Source organism: Eumetopias jubatus, unplaced genomic scaffold (assembly GCF_037043125.1).
Source record: "Eumetopias jubatus isolate StellerSeaLion01/CBP00866 unplaced genomic scaffold, mEumJub1_p1.0 scaffold_13, whole genome shotgun sequence".
In the NCBI taxonomy this organism is placed as follows: Eukaryota; Metazoa; Chordata; class Mammalia; order Carnivora; family Otariidae; genus Eumetopias; species Eumetopias jubatus.
The window spans coordinates 113,247,517-113,272,692 of NW_028274819.1; the positions used below are offsets into that span (position 1 = coordinate 113,247,517).

The window sequence follows — 25,176 nt, forward strand, 5'->3', positions numbered from 1 at the left end:
TTAAAAAATACTCTTTGGAAACCATTATTATTACTCCTGTAGACACATACTCTAGTTATATCTCTTCCTGTAAAAATAAAAGTATAATCATGATTATCTCTATTTCTTTGCTAAATTCAACTACCGATATACATTTATTAATCTGATCACTTCACCAGCTAACTCACAACCTTGGCAGGATCCTATATACTGTCCAGGGTCAATTCTCAGCATAGAGAAGTAGGAGCAAGTGTTTTTTAAGTAACAGCAATCTTGTAGGCAATATTTCAATGTAGTCTTTAATGTGTTTGTTACAAATGAGAACTAAAGGACTAGAATTTACTTCCAAAACTAGGGCCACGGTAAATTTCCAAAGCTAAAGGAAGGTAACCCACTATGTAAAGCTTACTTCTGTCATGTACATTGTGAACCTACTTAGTGATTTCCCATCGAGGCTCAAAATTAGTCCAAGGGAGTGTCAAGGGGAAAATAAAGCCTTATCTTGTTTGCTTCTTCCAAATTCATCAGACAGTACTGTGTGCCCAGAGAGCATACAGTACTCTAGACACTGTCCGTGACAACGGCCCTTTCTAGAACACTCAGCTACCTCTAATGTTGCAGACTGCCCCAACCAGATTTACACTACCTGTGGGATAGAAACTACTAGTCACGTATTCTAAATGCATACATTCAAAACTACTGTTTTAAAATAAATTGGAAAGTAGGGAAACCTTAAAAAAAAGATACATTCTGCTATCACACTATTATAAACATTATAAGTGTGTGTGTGTGGGTATATATAGAGAGAGAGCGGATAATCAAGATTTAAATAAGATGGTAAAAAATCAGGAAATGTAGATTTTACCGAAGGAACTACAATAACTGCCCCAAAGCTAAACTATAAATGGAGTGGCAACTATGGTAATTTGTCTTAGGTTCTGGAAAAAAAACAAACACTAAAACAAAAACAAAAAACAAAAAAAACATAACCCAACCAATCAAAACAAAACAAAAACAAAACAACAACAAACCCACAAGAAAACCCACCAAAACCTATCCTAGAGTATGTGGCAATAATTAGTATTTCTATGGAAACGGTCTCCTGCCTTAGAAGCTCCTAAAATAAAACCAAGGTCACTATGTGACTAATGATAGCACTAGGAGGGGGAAAAACCACTGAAAGCAAAACAGTCTTCAGCCTTGGTTTCCGCTTGCGCATCCAATCGGCATGAAGTACGGAACATCGATGCAACAGTTTCGGCTTGGCGGCCAAAGAAACAACTGCCTGATCAAGGCCAATGCTGTGACGTGAAGCGGTTCACTTCCAAGTCTGAGCATTTAGTACAACGATCGGGAACACCTCACTGGGCAAAAGGAATGGCATCCATCATCCGAACAGGCTCACCTCCCCCGGCCCCCAGAACAGACAGTAGTTACAACGGTAAAAGAAGCAGACAGGTTTTGATTCTTCAGAGCCAACTGAGAAAGAGGCCAGCAACACGTCAACAGCAGCAATGCACAAGGAGGGACAACAGGGGGTCAGAGAGTCTTCTTGCGGGACGTCTGTTCATCTTTGTCGCTATTAGCCAGAAGACTGCGACTGGCTTACTGGGAAACTTCTCCTTAGATCCTTCACAGATTGGGAATTCAGTCTACCTGAGAGCCCTACAACCATGTAAGAAAGCTTTCTTTATCGAGCTTGGTGGCAGCCAACACGGACTCCATGTCATTGAGGATGTCAGAGCTCAGAGCTTCCTGCAGACTCGGCATCAACTCCTCTCCCTCGATATTCATCCCGTCTCCCTCCAGCGTGCCAAGGTCCACGTTCGTCCCCGGAATGGCTTCTAGGTAGTCTGGGAAACGGTTCTGCTGGGAGGGCAGGGTGCTTTGGTTGATAGTGTCACCTAGTTGGGGCAGAGAAAAGAGAATAAGGTCCCTTTCGAAAAGCTACCATCAGAGCTCTAGTATGCAGGCATTTGGAAACGCAGAGAAAGGAAAGCGCTCCCCACTGACCTCCTGAGCCAACGCCCAGGGTTTATTTTAGGCTAAACAACTTGCAGAAAACAAAATAGTGCCAAGTTTACCTTTGCTTCCACATTTGTTCATATACTGAAGCAACAGCTCAAGTGCTTACTGCTATGTGCTCGGCACAAAAGGGGCTCGTGAAAGAAATAAAAATCCCTCAAAACATTATCTCCAGCAAGGAGAGAGCCAGGCCGCTATACACGAGAGCATCACTGCCGACTCCCCCAGAAACACATGCTGTAGTAAGATCAGATACAAACATCAGGACACACCCCTTTCCCTGAAGCGCCCTTAGCGGAATAGTAACATAACGACACTGGATGAAAACCGCATTCTGCTCTTGAAGACTCCCATTCCCAACAGCAAAACAAGCCTCCTTGAAGTCCATGACTACACAAATCTTCTAGCTTTCCTCCGGGGGTCCCTGCTGTACCTGCCATGACACCGTTCCTAAACACAACAGCACATTCCTTAGAGCTTCAGCAGAGCCATAAACCAGTAAGAGCCACAGGGGTTTGGAGAACAGAGCAATGGGGAGAGAGGGGCAAGGACAGTGTGATGGGAAAGGGCCAGGTGTGCAGGGGCACCTGGGGGTGAGTGAAGATTTAGGGGAGCAAAGAGGAAGGGCTGGTGAGCAGAGGCAGAAAAGACACACCCAACACTCTGAGAAGCTGTTGGCCGGAGAGCCGATCGGTGCCCGGAGTGCGGGGCAATCAGGGGTCAGCAGGCAAGCCCCAGGGGGAGCGGCTCCCTGACTCCCCTGCTCCCCTGAGCCCCCAACAACTACGCCAGACCAGAAACCCCAGGGGAGGGGGACACGGACACCAAATCCACACAGGTCCGTGACAACGGACTTCCGAGAGGGGCCCCCACTGCCCTGCCAGCGAGCTCAGGTTCCTAAGTGATGAAGTAAGTCCCATCACCAGCTGTGTTCAAATAGAGCGACGCTGTGTTTAAAAACTGGGAAAACACTTTAACTGCAAACTGCCATAAAGCAGGCTCGATCGGAGCGGAAGTTTACGGGGTTCGTGACTGGTTCTCTTCCCAATAACCTTTGCTCCCAGTCCCGGCGACAACACCTGTGTCACTGAAGGCCGACCACCAAGGCTGGGAGGACGCCCACCTGTGTCCATCTCGTCAACGCTGTTCAAGAAGTCGTCCGGGGTCCGAGGGACGCTGTAGCTGCTCATGCTCAGCCCACTGTCTGTGCTCTCGTCCCGCGAATGGTAGGTGCCACTGCAAAACAGGGGCGTTAAAGACCGGCAGTTCCAACGATTCCATTTTCAACTTTTCAACGTGAACACCTCTGCGCATGGAACGAGCACCCGCCCCCTTTGCCAGGGCTCAGACGCAGCCCTCGGCGGGGTGAGACGGGCAGCCTGAAGGGACCCCGACCTCTCCCATGGGGCTGGGTCTGGTGGCAAGAAAAGAAAAAAAGATAGGCTCGCAGCCTCCTCGCAGACAGACACTTGTCTGTGTGGGTGGGTGTTCTCTCTGTGATACCGTCTGAAGCCGGGGGGTCCACACGGCCCACTTATTTCAAGGTCTCCGTTTCCCAAGGCAACGGAGTCTCCTTTCCCAAGGAAACAGGCAGTGGTGGGAACACAGACCTGCACCAGACTCAGGCAGAGACTTCAAGCCACGGAAAAGTCAACCCAAATCAAAGAACGAGAAGTCCTTTCTGGACTGGACCCAAAGAGAGGAGTCACTGCTAATGAGCTAAGAAGTCCCCTGGGGCCCTGCGGGGGCTCAGTCAGTAACGCAGCAGGTCATGATCTCCGGGTTGTGAGATCAAGCCCCGCAAACGGCTCCGCACTCTACGGGGAGTCTGCTCAACCTTCTCTCCCTCTGTCCCAACTCACACATGTGCTCTAAAATAAATAAATAAAGCTTTTAAAAAATAGGAAAAAAAGAAAAGAACTCCCCTAGCCTTGAGATGTCTCCTTACTTCTTCCGTTTAGGGGAAAAAAACCCACACAGCTCAGCATGAGAGAGGAGTCCTTAGAGTTCCAGTGAAAGGACAGAGATTTAAAACAACAACATGAACGACTCTAAGGCACACACCTTCAGGAAAAACAGAAAAATATGAGTGAAGACAGATTTTAACTTTGGGCTAAATGAAGTCACACCCACATGTGATGAGAACCCTCCTGCACACACACAACACTTTCCTGAGCCAGTACCGTGCACACGGCAGGCTGGGAACTTCGGGGTTCTGCCAATTCTAGAAAATCTGACAGCTAACGTGTGCAGTCTAGACGGTCTCTGACTGTGACATGGACTTTCACTCTCCTCCAAGCTCGGACACGAAAGCAGCTGTTTAGCTCACACAAAAGTTAAAAAACAAAAAACTGCTCAGCTTTAACAGTTGCTCGAAGTTGAAAGCTCAATCCCCCAAACTTCTTCCCTAATTCTCCACAGGAGCGGCTCCGTCCTCCCTCCCCTCGCTGTTCTACCGAAACCCCGATTACTCTCACGCTTCTGCCAGAAGCCTCCCAAAGACCCAGGAAAACACAAATGTGCCTCGAAGGCTGTGTACACACAGTAGTGCTGCTTTGGAGAAGGCCTCAGGATGTGGTCTGTTTTCATCCCATCCCGAGCCCTGAGCTGGGACAAGGGCCTGGAGGCCACTCTACTCCTACGGCACGTCGCACGTCACGCACCGGACGCTGGAGACCCTGGTGCAGAAGAGCTGAGCTCACATCGTTGTGTGGAGCTCTCTCCACACCACGGGACAAGCATGGGGGCCACTTCCCTGCCCACGGCCCATGGCCCACTCATCCCACAAACACGCGGGACAGGCATGAGCCCAGGCCCTGGGGATAGAGGCAACAACAACAAAAACCTACAGGTGACAGTTTCTGAGAGATGCATACCGTCGAGGACAGAGATGAAGACGTACGTTAACGAATCACACTCAAGAGCAAAGTGCTTTTTTTTTTTAAAGATTTTATTTATTTGAGAGAGAGAATGAGAGAGAGCACGAGAGGGAAGAGGGTCAGAGGGAGAAGCAGACTCCCTGCCGAGGAGGGAGCCCGATGCGGGACTCGATCCCGGGACTCCAGGATCACGACCTGAGCCCAAGGCAGTCGCCCAACCGACTGAGCCACCCAGGCGCCCCAAGAGCAAAGTGCTTCAAGAACCAAGAGGGGGAGCTTGGAAAAGGTTCGTGGAGGGGGACACCGGACCTGACCATGAAGGGTCTCAGGGTAAAGGGGAGACAGGGGGATGCTGCAGCAGGGCTGAGAGTCAGCTTGGTGGCGAGTGGGGGTAGCAAGTGTGTGGAGCCCACGGGATACGTACGAATCCAGTAGCAGACAACGGGGAAACCGCCAAGGGTTCCTGACAGACAAATGTTCCAGGCGGATGAGTATGTCAGAAACTGGGGGGTGACACAGAGTCAACAGAGGATTCTGCCCTTGTACTAAGAACCTGTGATCTTTACCAGAAAACAGAATCTCCAGCAACAGCCCAGCGCCCCTCAAACGTTCTCAGGAAGAATCTTCACAAATGATTACCAGAGGGTATGTCCGCTTTTCTGTGTAGTCTAATTTTACCCCTGGAGCTCCGCAGGCCCTCAGACGGACACTGGAATTATACTGATCTGAAATTCTCCTTGTGGGGGGGAAAAAGTTCTGTGGCTCTGACCTTTCCTAATTAACGTCAGTTAAGGTCAGAACTATTAAGCTTGTGTCCATACAAACTTCAGCAGGACTTTAAACTGTATGTGTCAGAAGAGTAAATACAAACTTAAAATACATTTTAGATGGCCTTCAAAATCAAACCTAAGAAATGAGGCCCCCAGCCCCAACCCCAAGACTAAGCAAACGATTGGGGCACCTGGGTGGCTCAGTCGTTAAGCGTCTGCCTTCGGCTCAGGTCATGAGCCCAGGGTCCTGGGATCGAGCCCCGCATCGGGCTCCCTGCTCTGAGGGAAGCCTGCTCTCCCACTCCCCCTGCTTGTGTTCCTGCTCTTGCTGTGTCTCTCTGTCAAACAAATAAATAAAATCTTAAAAAAAAAAAAGGACTGCTCAAACGATGGAAATTCTATTGTACTAAATGTTTTGGTAGGATAAGAGAAATTTTGTTTTTCTAAGATTGTGAAGTTTTCAATTTATCTGGTGAGAAATGAAAGCATAGTATAATAGATTTCTTAAACCAAAGTACCTTTAAATGTTTTTAAAAGTGCATTATTTTTTTTAAAGACTATTTATTTATTTGACAGAGAGATAGCGAGAGAGGGAACACAAGCAGGGGGAGGGGCAGAGGAAGAAGCAGGCTTCCCGCGGAGCAGGGAGCCCAATGCGGGGCTCGATCCCAGGACCCCGGGATTATGACCTGAGCCGAAGGCAGACGCTTAACGACTGAGCCACCCAGGTGCCCCTAAAAGTGCATTGTTTGAAACTGGTTTAAAAAACCCAAAAACCAAAAGTATAAAGACAAGAAAGTATTTGTTCCGTACTTCTTAAAACTGAAACCCCATCAATATTTCACAGCCTAAAAGGACACACTGTCGTCAAACCTTAGTTTTAAGTGCTTTTCAGGCAAAGACCTGTTGGCTTGCAGCGCTCAACACAGCTCCGTACGTGAAGGTGAGGTCTGTGTGCACTCACTGAAAAGCATCTTTAAGCCAACCCTGCCTGTGATGGCGGTGTGTGCGTGTGTGGGCATGTGTGTGCACATGCATGTGTGTGAAGGAGGCACAACCTTCTATTTCATGTCCTTGAGCTACAGCCCTCAGAAGCTACTGCGGGGAGACACAGGTCCCACACCCCGTGGCAAGCTCCTCCCGGGGGGTGGGGGCCCCGCAGACGCCGGCCTCAGTGAGCTCGAGCACAATGCTGTCACCGAAGGCACCCATGTGATCCTTCACGACTCTGCCACGTGAAATCATGGATTGTCAACAGTGCAGACAGAAGCAGACACGTGACCAGGAACGTGTCCTCCCCCGGGGAGCCCCACGGTACTCGCCATTCGTGGAGAAGGTCACTTACAGCATGGTGTGTGGCCCCCACGGCTGTGCCAGGCACTGCGGGGGTTCATGGGAAAGCCACAGCCTTCCTCAGACGCCGCCCAGGGGCAGCTCCCACCCACCTGTTCAGAAAGGGGTCCGAGCCACTGGTGGTCATTGTTCTCAGTTCCTGAGACATCCCAGGGGAAGGCACGGGGTTTGGAGTCCCACCATCCTGCTCCAGTGTCGGTAACTGGCTACGAAGAGCTAATTCCTAGAAAAAACCAACACAAACAGAATCAGTCTACTGATAACAAATTCACTGCTTGATTTACAGAAATAAAATGCACCTGACAGTGCCAAGTATGCAGAGTTCAGGTGTTAAACACCTACTCAAAGCTAACAAGCTACCTGGTCAGAAAGACCAAGTTCTTCCACAATTAAGTTACTTAAACTCAAAAGTTTATCTAGTCTTGAACCCCAGACTGGATTTGCTGGATTACCTAATTTCATTTTATTATTTCTCTTACGTTGGCAGACCCTCCCAAACCCGTCCTATGGGGCAGGATGGCAAGTGTGGTCTTTCAGAAAAGAGTGCTTCTTATAGTTCATTTCTACTCACCGACCCTCATCTGACTCTGTCCGTGCCGAAGCGAAGTCGGAGAAACAGCCCTGGATGATGACTGTGGGCCCCCGGTGCCCCCGCCGCGGCACCCCTGCTTTAAGCGTCCCCCCCGACCTCACGGCCCACCATCTCGAGCTGTGCTCAGAGCCACCCGACAATCTCTCAGCAGGACTCCACCTGGACTGCCGGCCAAGAGTGGGGGTTGCTATCACCCAAATGTGCCCAGAGGGCCCGCCTCAGCCTCCAGAGAGTCCAGGACCTCGAAGCCGGCTCACCTCCCTCCAGCCGTCCTGACACCTTCCTCGCTGCTCCGTCCTTTCTCACCACCTCCTCCGCCCGGGCCTCTCATGCTCCCATGACCCTTCTGTCTGGGGGAGCACAGGCTCCCTCAGGCTCCCTCTCCCTTGGCCTTTCTGGTTTGACTTGAAATGTGGCTTTTGACCGCAAAGAACACTACCGGCTGCTCACGGAGGCACGCCCACCGGGAAAACGGTCTGAGCTCTGCACCCTCAACCCCTTACACCGTGAATTCCGCCCCGTGCAGAAACCACTGCTTTTTACTCAGGGTTCTGCCCGCTGAATTCACCGTCCTTTACACAGGGCTTCTTAACCAGAGGATCATGGCAGAACCGAGAGGTGAACTTGGGTGAAGATTCACCTTCATTTTCACGCACTTCTAACCTGAAATTCAGCATTCTCTTCAAGCACAAATATAGCCAATAAACGGTCGCATTTGCTGTACCTCTGACTGTTCATTAGTGGACAGCACTTTCACATCCTACTGTAGTTGCAAATATCTTAAAATACCACTTATGCTCATTACCATTTCAATATTACAGTAGTTCTAAGACATGCTGGTACCTGAGTTATCTACACACTAACTGCTGGGTGAATGGTTCACTCAACATGACGGCTCCTCGACCTTCAGGGTCCTAGCGACCTTCACCTCCACCATCTGAACCCCCCTCCACAAGACCAGGTGGCTTCCGGCTGCAGTCCCGTCTGGGATGAAGACCACTGGTCACGTCGCTGCGCCTGCGTGCGTAGCCCCCCCCACCACCACCCCGGCACCACGCCCGCACAGCCACCGGCCACTGAGTGCTGCCGGCAACACCACGGACCCCACTTTGGCAGCACTCGGAATGCTCGTGCTGGCTCCGCCAAAACCGTGCACGCGTTCATCCCGCTTCCTGGGACGCTGTCTCCTCCGGCCCAGCTCCCGCATGACCGCAGCCCCACCCTTCCTCCCTCCAAGCTCAGGGACTCTACTTCCTTCTCTCTCCCATTCCAGTTGACTGGCTTTTTTTTTCCATTAAAAAAATTGAGGGGCGCCTGGGTGGCTCAGTCGGTGAAGCGTCTGCCTTCAGCTCAGGTCATGATCCCAGGGTCCTGGGAGCGAGCCCCACGTCCGGCTCCCTGCTCAGGGGGAGTCGGCTTCTCCCTCTGACCCTGCCCCTCCCCCTGCTTGTGTTCTCTCTCTCAAATAAATAAAATCTTCTAAAATTTTTTTAAATACATTGAGGTGTACGTGACATACAAGACTGTGTTAGTTTCAAGTATAACAGAATGACTGTATTAGTACACACTGTGAAGTGACCACAACCATCTGTCTAGCTACCACCCATCAACAGTTACAAATACTTCTTAGAATGAGGACTTTCAAGATTTATTCTCTCAGCAACTTTTAAATATGCATTTATTATGCAGTATTAACTATAGCTAATAATTATTAATTACAGTCACCATGCTGTATGTTACATCACCATTTTGTAACTTGGAGGTTTGAACCTTCTGACCCCCTTCCCGCACACCCCTGGCAACCACCAATCTGTCCTTTTTAGAAGCTTGGTTTTTTGTTTTTTAGGTTCTGTTTATGAGTGAGATCACATGGTATTTGTCTTTCTGACTTATCTTACTTAGCATAATGCCCTGCAGGTTCATGCAGGTTGTCACAAACGGCAAGATACACACATCCATACACATGTGTATCCATTCAGCTCTCGATGGACACTTAAGCTGGTGAGTGATTGACAGGGGAATGGACATGGCGTCTCCACTTCTTGGTGACTGTAGATAATGCTGCAGTGAATAGAGGGGTGCATGTATCTTTTTGAATTAGTGGGGTTTTTTTTTTGAATTAGTGGTTTTTGTTTTCTTCAGATAAATACCCAGAGGTGCAACTGCTGGCTCGTAGGGTAGCTCTATTTTCAACTTTTTAAAGAACCTCCATACTTTTTTTCCACACTCTGTTTTCCAGAGTGGCTGCACCAGCTTGCATTCCCACCAACAGTGCACGAGGGTTCCCCTTTCTCCGCATCCTCACAACTGTTTCCTGCTGATGTGAGCCATTCTGACTGGTCTGAGGTGGTATCTCATTGTAGGGTTTTTTTTTTAGATTTTATCTGAGAGAGAGAGAGAGCACGCACACATGCAAGGGCACGAGCAGGGGCAGTGGCAGAGGGAGAGGGAGAAGCAGGCTCCCCGCGGAGCAGGGAGCCCGACGTGGGGCTCAATCCCAGGACCCTGGGGACCACGACCTGAGCTGAAGGCAGACGCTTAACGACTGAGCCACCCAGGCGCCCCTCATCCTGGTTTTGATTTATATTTCCCTGATGAGGACTGATGTTGAGCATCTTTTGATGGGCCAATTTCTGGTTTCTTTTCCTCCTTCCCTAATGAGCTTGAACTCTGAGCGGATCATGTGAAGCACACGTGAGCACCTTTCCTGTCTTCAAACACACACATAATTTTATCTTATCAAATTGCCACCTTGAATCAATGTTAAAAAAGTGTTCCCTTCATTTCTATACTGAGACTGCTAAGAAATGCTAGAGAAAAATCCAACAGCTACCCAGACTGTTATTATAAATCAATGGCCTTTGGCCTTGAATGGGTGTTCAGTACCACTCTCTGATTTTTGGGCAGCGTTTCCTCACATTTTCTTGGTCCCCAGCCCGCATCTGGCACACGCTCTCAGGTGCCACGCAGTCAAGTCCATTCGCACCTCCCTCCCATTTAAGTGAGATCACTGAGGCCAGCGAGGAGTCTGGCTTTCCGGCTCCTCCCGTTTCTGCTCCCTGCAAAGCCATCTTCAGTCACACCGTGTCTGTAACTTCTCAGAAAACAGGTGTTTCTCCCCTCCTGCTGAAGGCCAGCCCGCTCAGCCAGTGGCTTCTGGGGATTCCTGTCACCTGTCTGCTCTCCATCAGCTCATGGACCCCCCATTTCCATGTTCTCTAGCACAGGGAGCGTGCCCTCCCCACCGCTAGGCCTGCGGTAGGACCTTCCACATGCGCTTTTTGACTAGAACACAACTTCCTTCCCTCCTACTTCAGACTCGGTTCCCTTCCCCACGCAACTCTCCATGACGACTTTAACCGTCTTGAGCACGTATGTAACGTACTCTTAGCACTTATCACTCAATATTGTAATGATTTATTTCTCCTCTGTCCCTGAAGGGCACACCAAATGAACGGATGGTTTTGGAGCATAAAAGAGTAACTTCTGATGCTCTGAAGAATTTATGTTGCAGACCTGAAAATGAGTCAAACCCTGGGCTCTGGGTGAAGGGGAGGCTGCAGATCTTCCTAACTCTAGGAGGACCTGCAGACAGCTCCACAAGAGCCTCATTCAGGCTCACTTTCGTCAAAGGCATGCACCTGTTTCTGCTTCTGCAGAGCAAGCACGGGACATGACACCAACCAGTTAGGCATTACTAAAATAACTGATAAGTTGGTTACTATTTTTACAAATTTTTATTTTACTCTTTTTGCAAAGTTCCCACTTTTTCGAGATTATTTTTTTGAAGTTAAAAGCTTACTCTCAGGTGCTACTTTGGATTTTGCCACTTTGCTTGTTCGAAGCTGCCAAATTTTTAAGCGTTGTTGTCTTTGACAACTGAATTTCTGCCAGCCCAAGTGCAGAACCAACTCTCTAGACTCACAAAGGAAGTTAGTTTGGAGACAGGCCTAAGGAAATGCCCGAGGACCACGAAGGACTAGAGAGACATGCTTCTCATCAAATCTGTATCGGAGCCATGACTAAGAGCCATCTAGGGACCCATCTAAAGTGAGCCTGAAAGGGTCAAGGAGAAAATGCCATTTTACCCCACTGGTGGTGGTGGGAGGTTGTCAGCGTTATTAACCAAGTAGGGAAGAACCTGGCATGAAAACAAATACAACATGAGGAGGACAATGACATGTCTACACAGGTTGTAGAAACCATATCAAGGTATGAATATTCAGCTCAGTTTCAAAACTTCTAGTTACAGCAAAAAGAACACAATTGATAAGACCCCCTAAGTAATTTCTGAACAGCTTTACTGAGGTATATTAACTTTTCCACATATTATCCCCAATGGATACATTCTTAACATAGTATCAGAAAAAATTGCTTTAAGTAATTAAAAGTTGACTTGGTAACCCATTCCCCAAGTCATTAATTCTTAATGTTAATATTTTCATCTGTTGTTAATGTAATTTATTTCACTGGATTCAACAAGGAAGATGGAAAAATTCTGTTGATATTTGAAACAAACTGTCAAAAACAGGGGAAGGAAACTGTATGCACCGATCCCTCCCTGACTCAGGACTGGAGCTCAGCTGATTATAAAAACAAACACCTGCACTTCCCACACAAGTACGCACGCACCCCACACAGACACAGCTCTAGGAAGGCAGGTGCCAAGTGGAGATCTGGGGGAGTATCCACCTCCACCTCATCAAATCCCACAGGAAATGGAGGGCGGAGTCAGAGGGAGCTGAAGACCTCCTCCTGGCGCTACCGGCTCCCAGCGAGGAGCAGGGAAATCACGGCTTTTCACTGTCAGGAATCATCACAGTTCCTTGTATCCTTAGCCAACAACTGAAATGTGAGGGTGAAGAGACTTACATACAATTAAGAATTTTAGAAAAAGAATACTGAAAATTTGCTTCAGAGATGTATAGACCTTTTACTAGTGACTTTAGAGAAAAATAATTATAATCTGCATAACTGAAATGACGTTACATAATCTGAATTTTTTAACCAAAAAATACATACCATAGAAACTTTTTCTCCATTATACTGCATTTCAAAATAAAGCCCGTAAATATCTATATAAACCTATACAGAGTAAGTTTACTCTAGCGCAATAAAGTAGTTTTAGCAAAACACACTTTGGATGAATATGGACATTATTTTGTAATTGGGTAAATCTGGCATAGCCGTTTCAAAAACAAGCTTTGGGACATAATTGGATCGTCTCTAAAAACGGATTTCAGTTGAAACAGTTCATGTTGAAAGTTATGTCTATCTCTAAGGAGTTTTTTACTCTGAACAAATGCCTAAAATTAGAATACTAAGCTAAAAATACAAGTTTGTTAAGCTTCTCTTTTTCCCAAAGGTAGTTAGAATAAATAGTTTGACAGACTTTCAAAAACGGAGAAACGAGTTATAGGAAATTTGGCCAAAATGTAATCATGCTTCTGTATTTCAAAGGTCAAAAAGTTCTTTTAGAGTATTTGACTTTTTCTAAATGAAGCAAGTATTTTTAGCTCATATTCTTCCGTAATAATACAAAAATGTGGGCGCTTTTCCCATTGAGCTTGTAAATCTTAGCTGGTCTGGGACACATTTGGAGTCACAGCTTTTTCTGCACTGTAAGTAAAACGGACGGTCCCAGCGTGGTCTGAAGGGGACTTTCCAGGACGGTTTATAAGGGAAAACTCAAGTTCGCCTGCTTTATACAGTGGACTTACATGGAGCGGGATCTACCCATGAGCTACTGGTCCTTTTATCTTTCTCTCCTCTTACCTAAATAGCAGTATCATTTCCCACTGGGCAAAAAAGACACTTCAAGATAATATATATATGATAGTTAAAGTGTTTTGGCCCCATATGAAATCAGTATTTTGGTTCACATCGTTTAGAAAAATAAGGAGAAAGGCAGCAGAAGTCAGTAGTCTGGAAACATTTAGAATATTTCTGGGTTACTGAATTCTTAGGGTATCCAAGAGAAATCAAAGCATTTGTCTCCACAAAGTCAAAATTTGGAACAACTCCAATGTCTATCAATAAGTGAAAAGATAATCCCAAGATAGCTCTCCAATGGAATACTAGTTAATGAAAAGGAAGAATGAAAGAACATTAGTGAATCTCAAAATAATCGTGACAGGTGAAAAATTATGACTCCATTTATAGAAAGTTCTACAAAACACAACATCAACTTTAATTCCTTCCTTGAGGCAATTTGTCTTTAGTGAGCACGGCGACACATGGCCTGTGACTGAAGGTTTGCTTGTTTTTCTCTGGGTCACTGATTTGCTTAAGGAAGGTTAGTTTAGTGAACTAGCAATCCAAATTTAGAAATGGAGAGTAACTCTAAAAATATACATCTTATAATAAATAGTTTGCCTTAGTGATAGCAGTGTATGTCCACAATTTTAAAAACAGAGGAGAGAAAAGCCCTTTCTTGTAGATGTTCAAGACTGGCCTTGCTGTACCCTGCTTCCCAGCTCAGCTTCTAGCAGCCACAGAATGTTTCATTATGTCTGCAGGGATTTTAAAACATTTAGCCAATGTTTAAAATGCTTTCTGTTTTGTAATGTGCGTGCCATTTTACCAAATTATCTTCAACTTCAGAACATTTTTTACTTAAAAAAAATGTGTACACACGGATCTGGGGACTGTTTGGCACTGAACTCTGAAAGATGATCTCCAGAACAGACTTGCAGTTTGGTGTTTCCCGCACTATCCTGGCATTCAACACTCTTTCTGACAGATCTCTAGAATCAGGTCTTCTATAATTTGTATTAATTATAATGTCAATTAAAGTAATAAACTTTAACATTCTTCAAGTTACAGAGACCTTAATAAATAAAACAGATGAGATAACCTATCAGAATGTGGGTGCGAGGCTTATAGAGTTTCCAACATGCTTATTAAAAATAAAATATGAAATTTTTTATTCACAAGAAAACACCTAAATGAATTTACGGTTTATTCAATATTAGGATTTCAAAAAGAGGAGTGACGATCTCAGGAAAAGTTAACTGGACTCTGAAACAGCTTTTCTAGTGTCTGCTAACAGGAAAGACAATTTGGAGGAACAAAAAGCCAAATTCTTTACTGTTATTAAATTCAGGGGAAACAAGGTTGATGGCCATTGTTCTCACGTGGCCCTGGACAGTGGTATTATATCGCTCCATTTGGCCAAAACTATGGACACCCAACCCTCTTCATCACTGCAGGCTAACCCTCCACATGAACACGATGGGCTTCATCACTCGCTGACCCAGCGGCTGACCCTGACGTGTATTTATTACTACCCATTAGGAATGACAACTAATACTCATTAGTTGCAAAATATTTGCAGCTATACTTTCTATGAGGACTAAAGCAACTATTTGCTCAGAAATTAACTTAAGCTATCTAGACATAGCAGTCTTGTTTCTATGCTCTGAGTCGTTTTTCAAGAATCCCGAGAAGGCCAATGAGGATGGGTTCTGACCCAGGCCTTATGAAGGAACTAGAGGATCCTGGTGGGCAAGAGGGAAGGGGGCATGCTCCTGAGCAGAATCAGGGCAAGAGGACAGAGGAGTGCTTGCAGCTGGAGGGAGGGAGGGAGGGGGGAGGGGGGGACGGGGAGGGGGAGGGGGAGGGGGAAGAGGGGAGGGGGAGAGGGGGGAGGGGGGAGGGGGAGAGGGGGGAGGGGGGAGGGAGGGGGGAGGGGGAGGGAGAGAGGGGGAGGGGGGAGAGAGGGGGAGGGGGAGGAGAGAGGGGGAGGGGGAGGGAGAGGGGGAGGGGGAGGGAGAGGGGGAGAGGGGGAGGGGAGAGAGGGAGGGGAGGGGGAGGGAGAGAGGGGGGAGGGAGAGGGGGAGGGGGAGGGGGAGGGAGAGGGGGAGGGAGAGGGGGAGAGGGGGAGGGGGGAGAGAGGGAGGGGGGAGAGAGGGAGGGAGAGGGAGAGAGGGGGAGGGAGAGGGGGAGGGGGAGGGGGGAGGGGGAGGGGGGAGAGAGGGAGGGGAGGGGGAGGGAGAGAGGGAGGGGAGGGGGGAGGGGGAGGGAGGGGGAGGGGGGAGCGGGCAGAGGAGGCTACGGACACAGCTGGGGCAGGGGTGGGAGGCTATGGAATCCCACTTCATCTCACTGTGTCCGGGGAACCACATTCTCAGGACAAGAGAAGGTAAAAACATTCAGGGGACACTTTCTCAAAGTGTCTTGTTTCACAAGACCTTGAAACAGAAACTGTGATGCATTCCTAACTTTCTGTAAAGGTCTCCCAATTTACAAGGAGGTAATTGATATATTAGAAAGAGATACAACTAGAAAATTGAGCATTAAAGGCTCAGCCTCCAGGAGCAAAGATGAAGTTGATAGTTTCAAAAAGTTTCTTCTGAGAACAGAAATAGCTTTTGAGGCATACAAGAAGTGATCAAAATGAAATTAAAAATTTTAAGGTCTCTGAAGACAAGTTTTTCTAAAATTCTGCAAACAAACCCTAACAAATTAAGCTGATAATTTTCACCTTTAACTAAGATATACTAAAGCCTTTAAAGTGGTCTAATTTTTCCGAATTCTGCATTAACCTCTCCCATACTGATGTCACAGTTCTGTGACCAGAACACAGATCTGTGTAGTTAATCCTATTTGGAAAAAATTAAAAGACAGCTTTTGAAATGACTACTTTCATAAACATTTTGAAGTTTGGTACCTTCCCACATCCCACAGCATCTGAAGTATATAATTACATATCTAATTATAGAGTAATGACACTGATTTCATGTTGCTTGTTAACTCATGTGCACTAATTCTTATTAGAAAAGTAAAATAAAACTTTGAACAGTGTTTGGCACTCAAATATTGGATCCACCCCCCGTTCTCCATTACTCCTTTGTACATTCTGTTCCTTGAGCCTGGAAAGCTCTTCCTGGCTTCCCTGGTTATCCTGGCAACCCTCTTTAAGCCATCTTCACTTTGGAGAAGACCCCTCTTTGAAATCATTCCTGGTGTCTCCCTGAAGGCCATCCAGAAAACAGGGAAGAACACGGATGCTTGGTTGACACAAACACCACCACATTCGGTGTTTCTGGGCCACTGCAAACTTAACCCCATACCAAATGTGGTAACATTCAATGACATCCCAACTGCCAGGTAAACACATTGACAAGTAAAAACTTATACAACAAATCGATGTTTCATTCTCCAACATATCCAAAATGATTTTGATTTTGATTTGATTTTGAAAAACCTCTTTCAGGGGCGTCTGGGTGGCTCAGTCGTTAAGCGTCTGCCTTGGGCTCAGGTCATGATCTCAGGGTCCTGGGATTGAACCCCGCATCGGGCTCCCTGCTCAGCCGGGAGCCTGCTTCTCCCTCTGCCACTCCCCCTGCTTGGGTTCCCTCTCTCTCTGTATCTCTGTGTCTCGAATGAATAAATAAAAAAATCTTAAAAAAAAAAACAAAAACCTCTTTCAGATTTCTTTTTCTGGCTTAAATAAATCTAAGGAATCAACTCTGCAATTTTAATACCATACGAATTTAATAGAATTTTTATTACTTATAAGCCTCACCTTTTAATAAGAGCTACTATTTACACTTGCACTCAAGTATGAAATAAAGACCTTAAGGTATTTATTTACCAGATTTACGGGTTAAGATCTCAGTAGGAAAAAAAAGAAACAACTTCAAAACACTTTTGGCACGGAGGACTTTTTGCTTAAACCCAAATCTCACCTGAGTTAATTTCTGCTCCTTTGTTTCCACCTCACTCATCACAAAGAAAAGTCTCCTTTCAGAAACACTTCAGAGCAAAAGCAAGGGGAATATCTTCACTTTTTAAAGACCCATGCTATGGGCTCTTGCTGGCCTACGTGGTTATGGTGGCTCTCACCGCGAGGATGCGCGCAGCTCTACCGAAGACAACTTCCCGAGTTATGCCCTTACCTGATGTCTTGCTTGAAGAAGGCACTGAAGGGATAAGGAACAGAGCTTTTCCTCTCCCAAAGTTAACTGGTCTCTACAGGGACTATCTCTGACTTTATCACCATGGACTCCGGTAGGCCGCTGACAGTAGCCAAAATGAGTGGAATTCTGCCAACTCCCGCTTCCACAGCTCACTGGGACACATGCTCTTCAGCCCATAGCGCATGAGGTGGCGTGGGGTGGCTTTCGCCCACCCGCGAAAAGTGCAATGACCCCCTAGCTCTTCAGCCTTTTAAATCTTGTGAACCCCGAGCACAGAGAATCTGTTTGTTTTCAAGACTGAGATTCTTTCCTTCAATCAGATAAGTGCCTGAGTTAGGACAAATGGCCACAATCTCTCCATCTAAATAAGACGACTTCTCAACCAGGGCTCTCTGGGGTTCATCAGAGAGACAAGCTGATAAAGTCCACAAAGAAATCCAAAACACGACCCAAGCAGGCCCTTCCCTCTTCTGATAATTGTGATATTCTTCCTTTGGAATGCTCTGGGAAGAATTTTTCTCCTACCTAAGAGTACTATTATGACTCTCTTAAGATGTCTTAAAGTAGTCTACCCAAGGAAATAAGCTGTACCATTTTGTTACTGTTCAAGTGATTAGTTCCTATAAATCATTATAAATACTATTTTAAGCTACGCAAATGGAAAATCAGGCACACCTCAAGGCTGACAGGATGTACAACTGTGACATAATACACTTCAAATACGGAATAAAACAAGACTTCCATGGAATCAAACTGAGGGCTAGAAGCTCTCTGGAAGGAGCAGGGAGGAAGCAGGCAGGGTAGACCTTCTGGGAACGGCAATGTTAACGTAAGTATTTGGGAAAAAGGTGGCTCAAAGTCACACCCTGGGCTAACGTTCAGTGAGGACAGGCCCCTGGAGCACAAGTTGCTTGCTTTCCTAATTTAATATCTTTTTTTTTTTTAATGCTAAAATATCAGATAAGAGCCTACCTGACATTTTGGAGAATTTGCTGTGCTGGGATTGATATTCCGCATTGCCTAAGAGTAAAAAATAAGATGGATAAAAATTACTTTAAGCCACATGGTTTGGCTGTGTAGGCTGACTTACAAATTTCACCCAGACATATCACCATAGCACAGAACTCCCGAGCCAGCCCAAGGAGCAGCAGACCGAGGGAGTCACCGCACGACAGACTGAAACCTCAGGAGTACGGAACAGCATTGAGGACAGGACAGCAGGCTTTAGGTGTCAGGACTCAAACAAAATCGGATATTGATCAGGGAGGTTCTTTGCTTCTGAGTATTAGAAGAAGCAGGAAAAATGTCGTTCGATGTTCAGTGTAAGAGCAACTAACAAGGGAAGAAATTCACAGGAAGCCAAAGACTTCAGCCTTGCTGAATTTAGACTGACTGCCAAAAAACAAAACCAAAAAAAAAAAAAAAATCCCAATAAAGAGACTATTAGTATGAGAACAGAGCAGGTCTTCACTTCAATGTGGGAAAAGACAACACAGGAGGTGGTGAAGAAGAAACAGAGAAGCTGCCTTTGAAGGGAGTTAAGCTGTGTTGTCTAGGACCCATCACCGCGGTGAGAGCGAGAAGTGGACTTAGAGAAACCCTCCAGAAACAGTAACATCGCCCACCAAACAAAACATCACAAAACAACAAAACAAACAAGGATCCCAGGCTGACCTATGGCATGTAACAAAATGATGGGGATATTAACAATTAATTATTCTTAGTAAGATTTCTTGGTTTTGAAAGTTTTCAACTCCTATGTGAAACTGAGACTTGTATGTACTTAGGCCATCTAGTGATCAGTAACAAAGGGAACAGCAAGCACCGGAAACAGGCTCTTAAGCTGCTTTATTTCTTCTAACAGCTACATAATTATATTCTTGATGGCACACTACCTTGTTCTGATGATAAAGTTTTACTAAATGAAAATTACCTTTCCTTTACAGTCATTGTTAGAAAGTCAGAGGTACAATAAACTGTGTTAACATGCTTCCTTTCTCCACCTTCTTAATGGCAGATAAAGAAACCCGTCTTTCAAGACCACTCGCTGACATCGAACACTGGACCAAGCGCTCCCTCGCATCCGGGCTCACTGTGGGTGCCCGGCACGGCAGGATGACACTGACGGATGGCTGACAGCACAAACAAGTTAGAGGTGAGTCTGCCTGGGACCTCCAGGGCTGAGTCCCCTTCCCAAGGGCCCAGTTTCTCAACTCCCACATCAGAGTCCAGGGACGGCACCGTGTCTGTGCATGTCCAGCGACACTCCTGGGATGCAGCCTGCATCGCATCGCGAAGGTGCCTGATTCAAGGTCCTGCACCCTGGTACCAGAATCGTGGAGTGTCGCGATGTTTTATTCTCTACACTTGGGAGGCTACAATTTAGTGGGAAAATAGTAGATACATGTGTTTCGTGGACAGAAAGAATGTCAGTGAACAATGAAAATGAGAAGCTGACCATTCAGGACACCCTGAGGAGAGGACTCGGGACACAGAGAAGGAGGTTCTGTCTTCACGCACCTTCACCTTCTGCCCACTTTCAAAATCACACTGTTCTATTGTCAAAACAATTTATATGAAAATTAAAACATCTATACTGCTCTGGTAAGACTGCATCCCCAAGTCCCTGTCTCAGACCTCACCTCCAGAAGCCCCCGATTCTGACAGGGGGTTGACTCCTCTCCCGGCAGGGGAGCCCCACAGCACGTCCTGAGAGAAGACTCATGGAAATGTCAGTCCTACCCGGCCCCACCTGGAGGGACATTCAGAGCAGGTAATTTTAAGGCACTATGGGATCTTCTAAACTTGGGGTCACTTGTATTCTGTTTTCAATAAAACATCTTGGATTCAGCGATGCTGACAGCTATCTGCTCGTTTGAGGATGTGATCCCCCAGACAGGTTTCCGGGCCGTCCCAGGCCGCCCCTGCGTGAAGCCTCGGCATCCAGTCACCCACAGCTCTGCGCTGGCTCCACGGGCCCAGGCCGAGCCCGTCTGCGACGTGGTGGCCCGTCGGGGGACAAGGACCCAACCGGAGACAGTGTGCCTGGGGGCTCCAGAGGTAAAGGGTCAGCGCCCCTCTGGAGCGCCGGAGGGCAGCGCCGGGGCCGCACGCAGGAAGCACACCGCAAAGAGCACAAGGCTGGCCTCTGACCTGGGGTCTCACCTGGCGGAGCAGCTCCTGCTGTTTCAGGCGCAGCCGCTCCTTCTCCATCTGCAGCTGCTGCAGGCGCATCTGCTGCTGCTGGCTGGAGCCGCCGCTGCCCAGGACGCCCCCCGGAGGGCTCTGTGGGGCCAGTGGTGGGGGCTGCTTCACCGGGGCACTCTGGCTGACTCTCTGGTTCATGGCTGCAAGGAGACAAAGCATCTCTCCTAAGAAACCGGTAGCAAAGGAAAAGGGTCTTTCAAAAGCAACTAGGGATATTCAACGCAGGAAGACTGGAAATAACCTGAAACCCGTCACCAGGACAATGCTGGTGCTAACTTGTGGTTACTGCTGATGCCCGGTGTGCCTACAAGATGCAAGAGACAAGATGGAGCTCTCGTCTGCCGCGGTCCTGAACGGCTGAAGACGTATTCAGTTAAAAGCCAAGTGTGGGACAGAAAGTATAAAAAACGGAAGAAACAAATACATATTCCACGCATATCCAGAAAACAGGAAGTGACGGACGGCCCAGAAGCAACTAACATCTGTTAGCTCTGGAGCTGGGACACTCCCTGACCCAAGGACGGACTTGCAGAGATACTTTTTGGTAACTTCTGACATCTGAACGATGTGAACACATTGTTTATTATAAAATATATACACAGATTTAATTAAAGATACACCTCCCAAAGCAAATGACACAAAGCATTCTGAGCAGTAAAGCCCATTAAAACGATCAATCCTTAATATGCTCTAAAACACACACAGAACCTCTACTGAGGTAAGGAGATGGCAATGATGAGATGCACACTCCTGATCATGGGGCCTACGAGCACCGGTCTCATCGGACCCCACGGTCGCCTCACGCAGCCCAGGCAGTCAGGACTGTCGCTGTGGTGGGACCTGTAACACCATGTGACAATCAGCAGTGGACGGATTCTCTGACCGGTTTCTGTCACTGATACGACGCTGATCAAACCGTGGACCGCGGGAGCCTCCCCGAGCAGATATAAGTATTGTTATGGGAAAATGGCAATGACCTACCACCTTTCAGACACATATTCAACTGTTTAAGGTGAAATTTGGGGTCCCCGCTTCTACTAAGTGTTTAATACACACTGACCAAGAAAACCTCAGGCCCTAACAACTTCACAAATGCTGGAGGAAGAATACCAGTCTCCTGCAACCTTTTCTAGAGAAGAGTTTTGAGGGGGCCAACATAATCCCAACACCAGGACGTGAGAAGAGAGGAAAATGACACACCAGTCTCTCGCAGGACGCTCGCTACCAAACGTCTGTGACTTCCTGGGGTCCTGGGCACACGCCCACCCCCTTGTGAGGGTTTCTCACGTGTCCGCGCTGTGCCACGAAGACCACCAGGGAAAGGCCAAGAACACAGGAACAGACCGCCCAGCCTTTCGCAGAGCCTACGATGCACGTCGAGAACCCTCCCCTCACAATACCGCCACAGGGGTGGGCAGAGGATCCTGGTCACGGGCACGTTCTTGGGCCGAGCACAGTGCTGGGCACAAAGCCGGTGCTGAACACACCAAGTGTTCACAGAGGCAGAAACGTAACTGTCTGAGATACGACAATCTATAAATGCTATCACCAAAGTCCCCAAAGACTGGCCACCTCTGCCGAGACGCCAGCACCACACGGACACAGAACCGAAGGCGTTACGAGACCACATCCGCTCCTTCGTTCGGTCCGGCCTCCGGGGTCCCTCCTGGGTGCGCGGGGGCACTCGCCGCCGTCGTACTTCCTGCTCCTGCTGTCTTCGCCCTCCAGGCTTTCTGTTTCTTTTTCTAACTTCTTGACTTGAAGTTATTTAGTTTAAATCTGTTCTTGAAGCATTTAAAACCAATTAAACTTACCTTTAAGTAATGCTTTTCATGTGTCCTACATTTGAAAGTGTAATTCATGATTGTTCTCTTCCGAGTATCTGTAGTTTCTGCTACGATTTCCATTTAACTCATGAGCTACTTAGTACATTGTTATGCTTCCAAATATGTTTTAAAGTTTCAAAATAATTTCCATAAACATATAGAGAAGTAGGAACAACTTGGACGATAAACCCTCACATGCTTGTCATGCAGCGTTCGTCAACAGAGACAATTCTGTCTCACCTCTGTCCTCACCCACCGTCTCCGGATCATTGTCAAGCAAACGTTATTTCACCCATAAATAACCTCAGTATGTATCATTCGAGGTTTTTACTTAGGTTTTCTGATCTTATCAGTATTTTATCTCTTCTGCTGAAAAGTGTGGTTCTAATAACATTAATATGTATTACCTCCTACACGTATGCAGTTATTTCAAATAACACGAGTGCTGAACTTACGCTCAACAAAACGATGATGGGAAAGTTTCTGATTTCTTTATCATTGTTGGTCCTTAAGATATCTCACCGGGAGCATACTGTCAAATTGCTGTGGTTAAGTCACCAGAGAGAATCCCTCTCCACGCGACTCGGCCCCCAACTCACTATATCAAGGTTCACTGGTGACACTGTGCTTGCCAACTTTAGAGACTCACTTTACTTTCCACCCACCAGTGCCCCTCAAATGGTACTCTGTGCATTTTAAAAATCCAAGCAAAGACATGCAGACTTCTTAGGTCTATGGTAGAACATCCACGCTCTGACTGCTTTACTCAATTCCCCTTTTTCTCACTTAGTAACATATCCTTGGCATCACTCCAAAGCAGAGTATAGAGGTTTTCTCTCATTTTCTTTTGAAAATAGCCAATTAGGATTCCATTCAACCAATTTCCTATTAGGTTTTCACTAGTCAGAATAAGCTCAGACACACATTATTTTGTCTTTCTGTTATTGTATCTTGGGGCAGAGTCCTAGTGGGGAGAGACGGCCAAGTTAAGGGTCAAAAACAAGTGATCTTGCCAAACCCCCCTTCTTCCTCTCAGCCCATGGATGTACTCCCTTGCAGCCTTACCAGGAACGTATAAGGGAGTCTGTTTTTCCTCTCAAATCCTTGCCAAACTTTTGGATTTTTGCCAATCTGAAAGATGAGAAATGGTTTGTGTGACTTCACTTTGCTATTTTTTATCACCAAAGTTGGATCAATTTCCCTATTTTAAGGGCCACATGTATTTTTTACATGAATTGTGTTCCTATCTTTTCCAATGGGGTTACTAGTCTTCACATTCTCTAGACCATCTTTATAGACTAGGGGTAGAAAAGTGTGGTCATATATAAGCCAGAAATAATTTCCCTGTTTACCATCTGTCTCTTTAGTTTTTTTTTTTACATGTAAGTTTATTTTTTAAGCAGTTAAATTTATCAATCTTTTTAAAATCTGAGCTGTTTCCCCATGCCCAGATGGCAAAGGAATTCATCAACCTTTTAATTCAAAAACTATATGCTTCCTTTTTATATACTTATTTGGCAATTCAATCCAATCCATTTGGAATTTATCTTGGAACATGGTATGAACTAATCAAATTTTATTTTTTTGTGCCTATTAGTCCCAACACCACTCATGTGAAGTATGTCCCTCCCCCAGAAACACCTTTATCACAGACTAAACTGCTATATGTTGTTGTTCTGGATTTTCTATTCTGTTCATTAATCTTATACTACGTACTACAGTTTTAATCACAACATTAATGATATGTGTTAGTACCCAATAAGGCAAACCACAGTTTTTTTGAAGCTAACTATTTATTGGGATCTAATTTAACTGCACTGTGGTTAAAAGAACAAGGTCTGTGCAACGATTCTTGAAATCTGTGACTTGACACATGGTCAAACCCTTGCTTTGTGGCACCAGGGCCTGTTTCTCTCTTATCTCCCTTGTTCCTAACACTCTGAGTTCCTGATATCCTCAGGAGCGGAGGTCCCTAAATCTGGCAGGCCCCTAGCCCTGCCCGCCCTTGCTCACTGTGTAGTATGTGGGTTTTATTTTCTGACCCACAGAGGTTGTTTGTTAAAAGTCATGACCCCAGTTATGTCTTTTTGGTTATCTGCTTTTAGTATTTTGTCTGGTAGAGCAGAGAAAGGACGCCAAAACAGGACTTGCTGCCCTACATTGTTTTAAAACCTTATTAGTCTCTTAGAAGGCCCCACGAAAATCATATTTATTTATGATCTGTCTTGACAAAGAATAAACGGCTTAAACTTTCATAATCATGGTTTGTAGTTTAGTATTTTGTAGGGGAATGGACAGGGAAAAAGCCAAAAATTTTAAGAGCTAAGATTTGCCAGGCACCAACCAACCGCCTCATTTAATACAACTGCTTTCATCTACTTACCACCAACACGAGATGCACAACTGACGGACATCATCATGGTCTTTACAGTCAAACCAACCACAACCAGAGTCAGACACAATCCAGTAACTCATCCAATACTCAGCTTCTTCAACTGTCTCTAGGGGTATTCCTACGTCCCTTTTGCAGACACTGTGGGGATTAGTATATGTAAAGTCCCCATTTTAGCCTAGACAACAGGAGATGCACCAAACACGTTACTTTGCTCCCTTCACCAGGGC

At 46.4% G+C, this 25,176-nt stretch overlaps 1 protein-coding gene across 9 annotated transcripts in view; it reads right to left on the minus strand.

Moving 5' to 3' along the window:
* Positions 1–976: 976 nt before the first annotated feature.
* Positions 977–25,176, minus strand: part of YAP1 (Yes1 associated transcriptional regulator) — a 107,436-nt gene continuing 83,236 nt past the window's right edge. For 3 of the 9 annotated variants that reach the window (XM_088017451.1, XM_088017447.1, XM_088017446.1), the window contains 5 exons: positions 20,675–20,868; positions 18,494–18,541; positions 7,099–7,229; positions 3,128–3,240; positions 977–1,883 (listed from right to left, as the gene is read on the minus strand). In XM_088017451.1, the coding sequence (XP_087873577.1) occupies positions 1,645–1,883; positions 3,128–3,240; positions 7,099–7,229; positions 18,494–18,541; positions 20,675–20,868 (725 nt within the window). In that variant the 3' untranslated portion in view covers positions 977–1,644. The remainder of the gene's footprint in view (positions 1,884–3,127; positions 3,241–7,098; positions 7,230–18,493; positions 18,542–20,674; positions 20,869–25,176) is intronic. The other 6 variants (XM_088017450.1, XM_088017445.1, XM_088017453.1 and 3 more) reach the window with 3 other exon arrangements.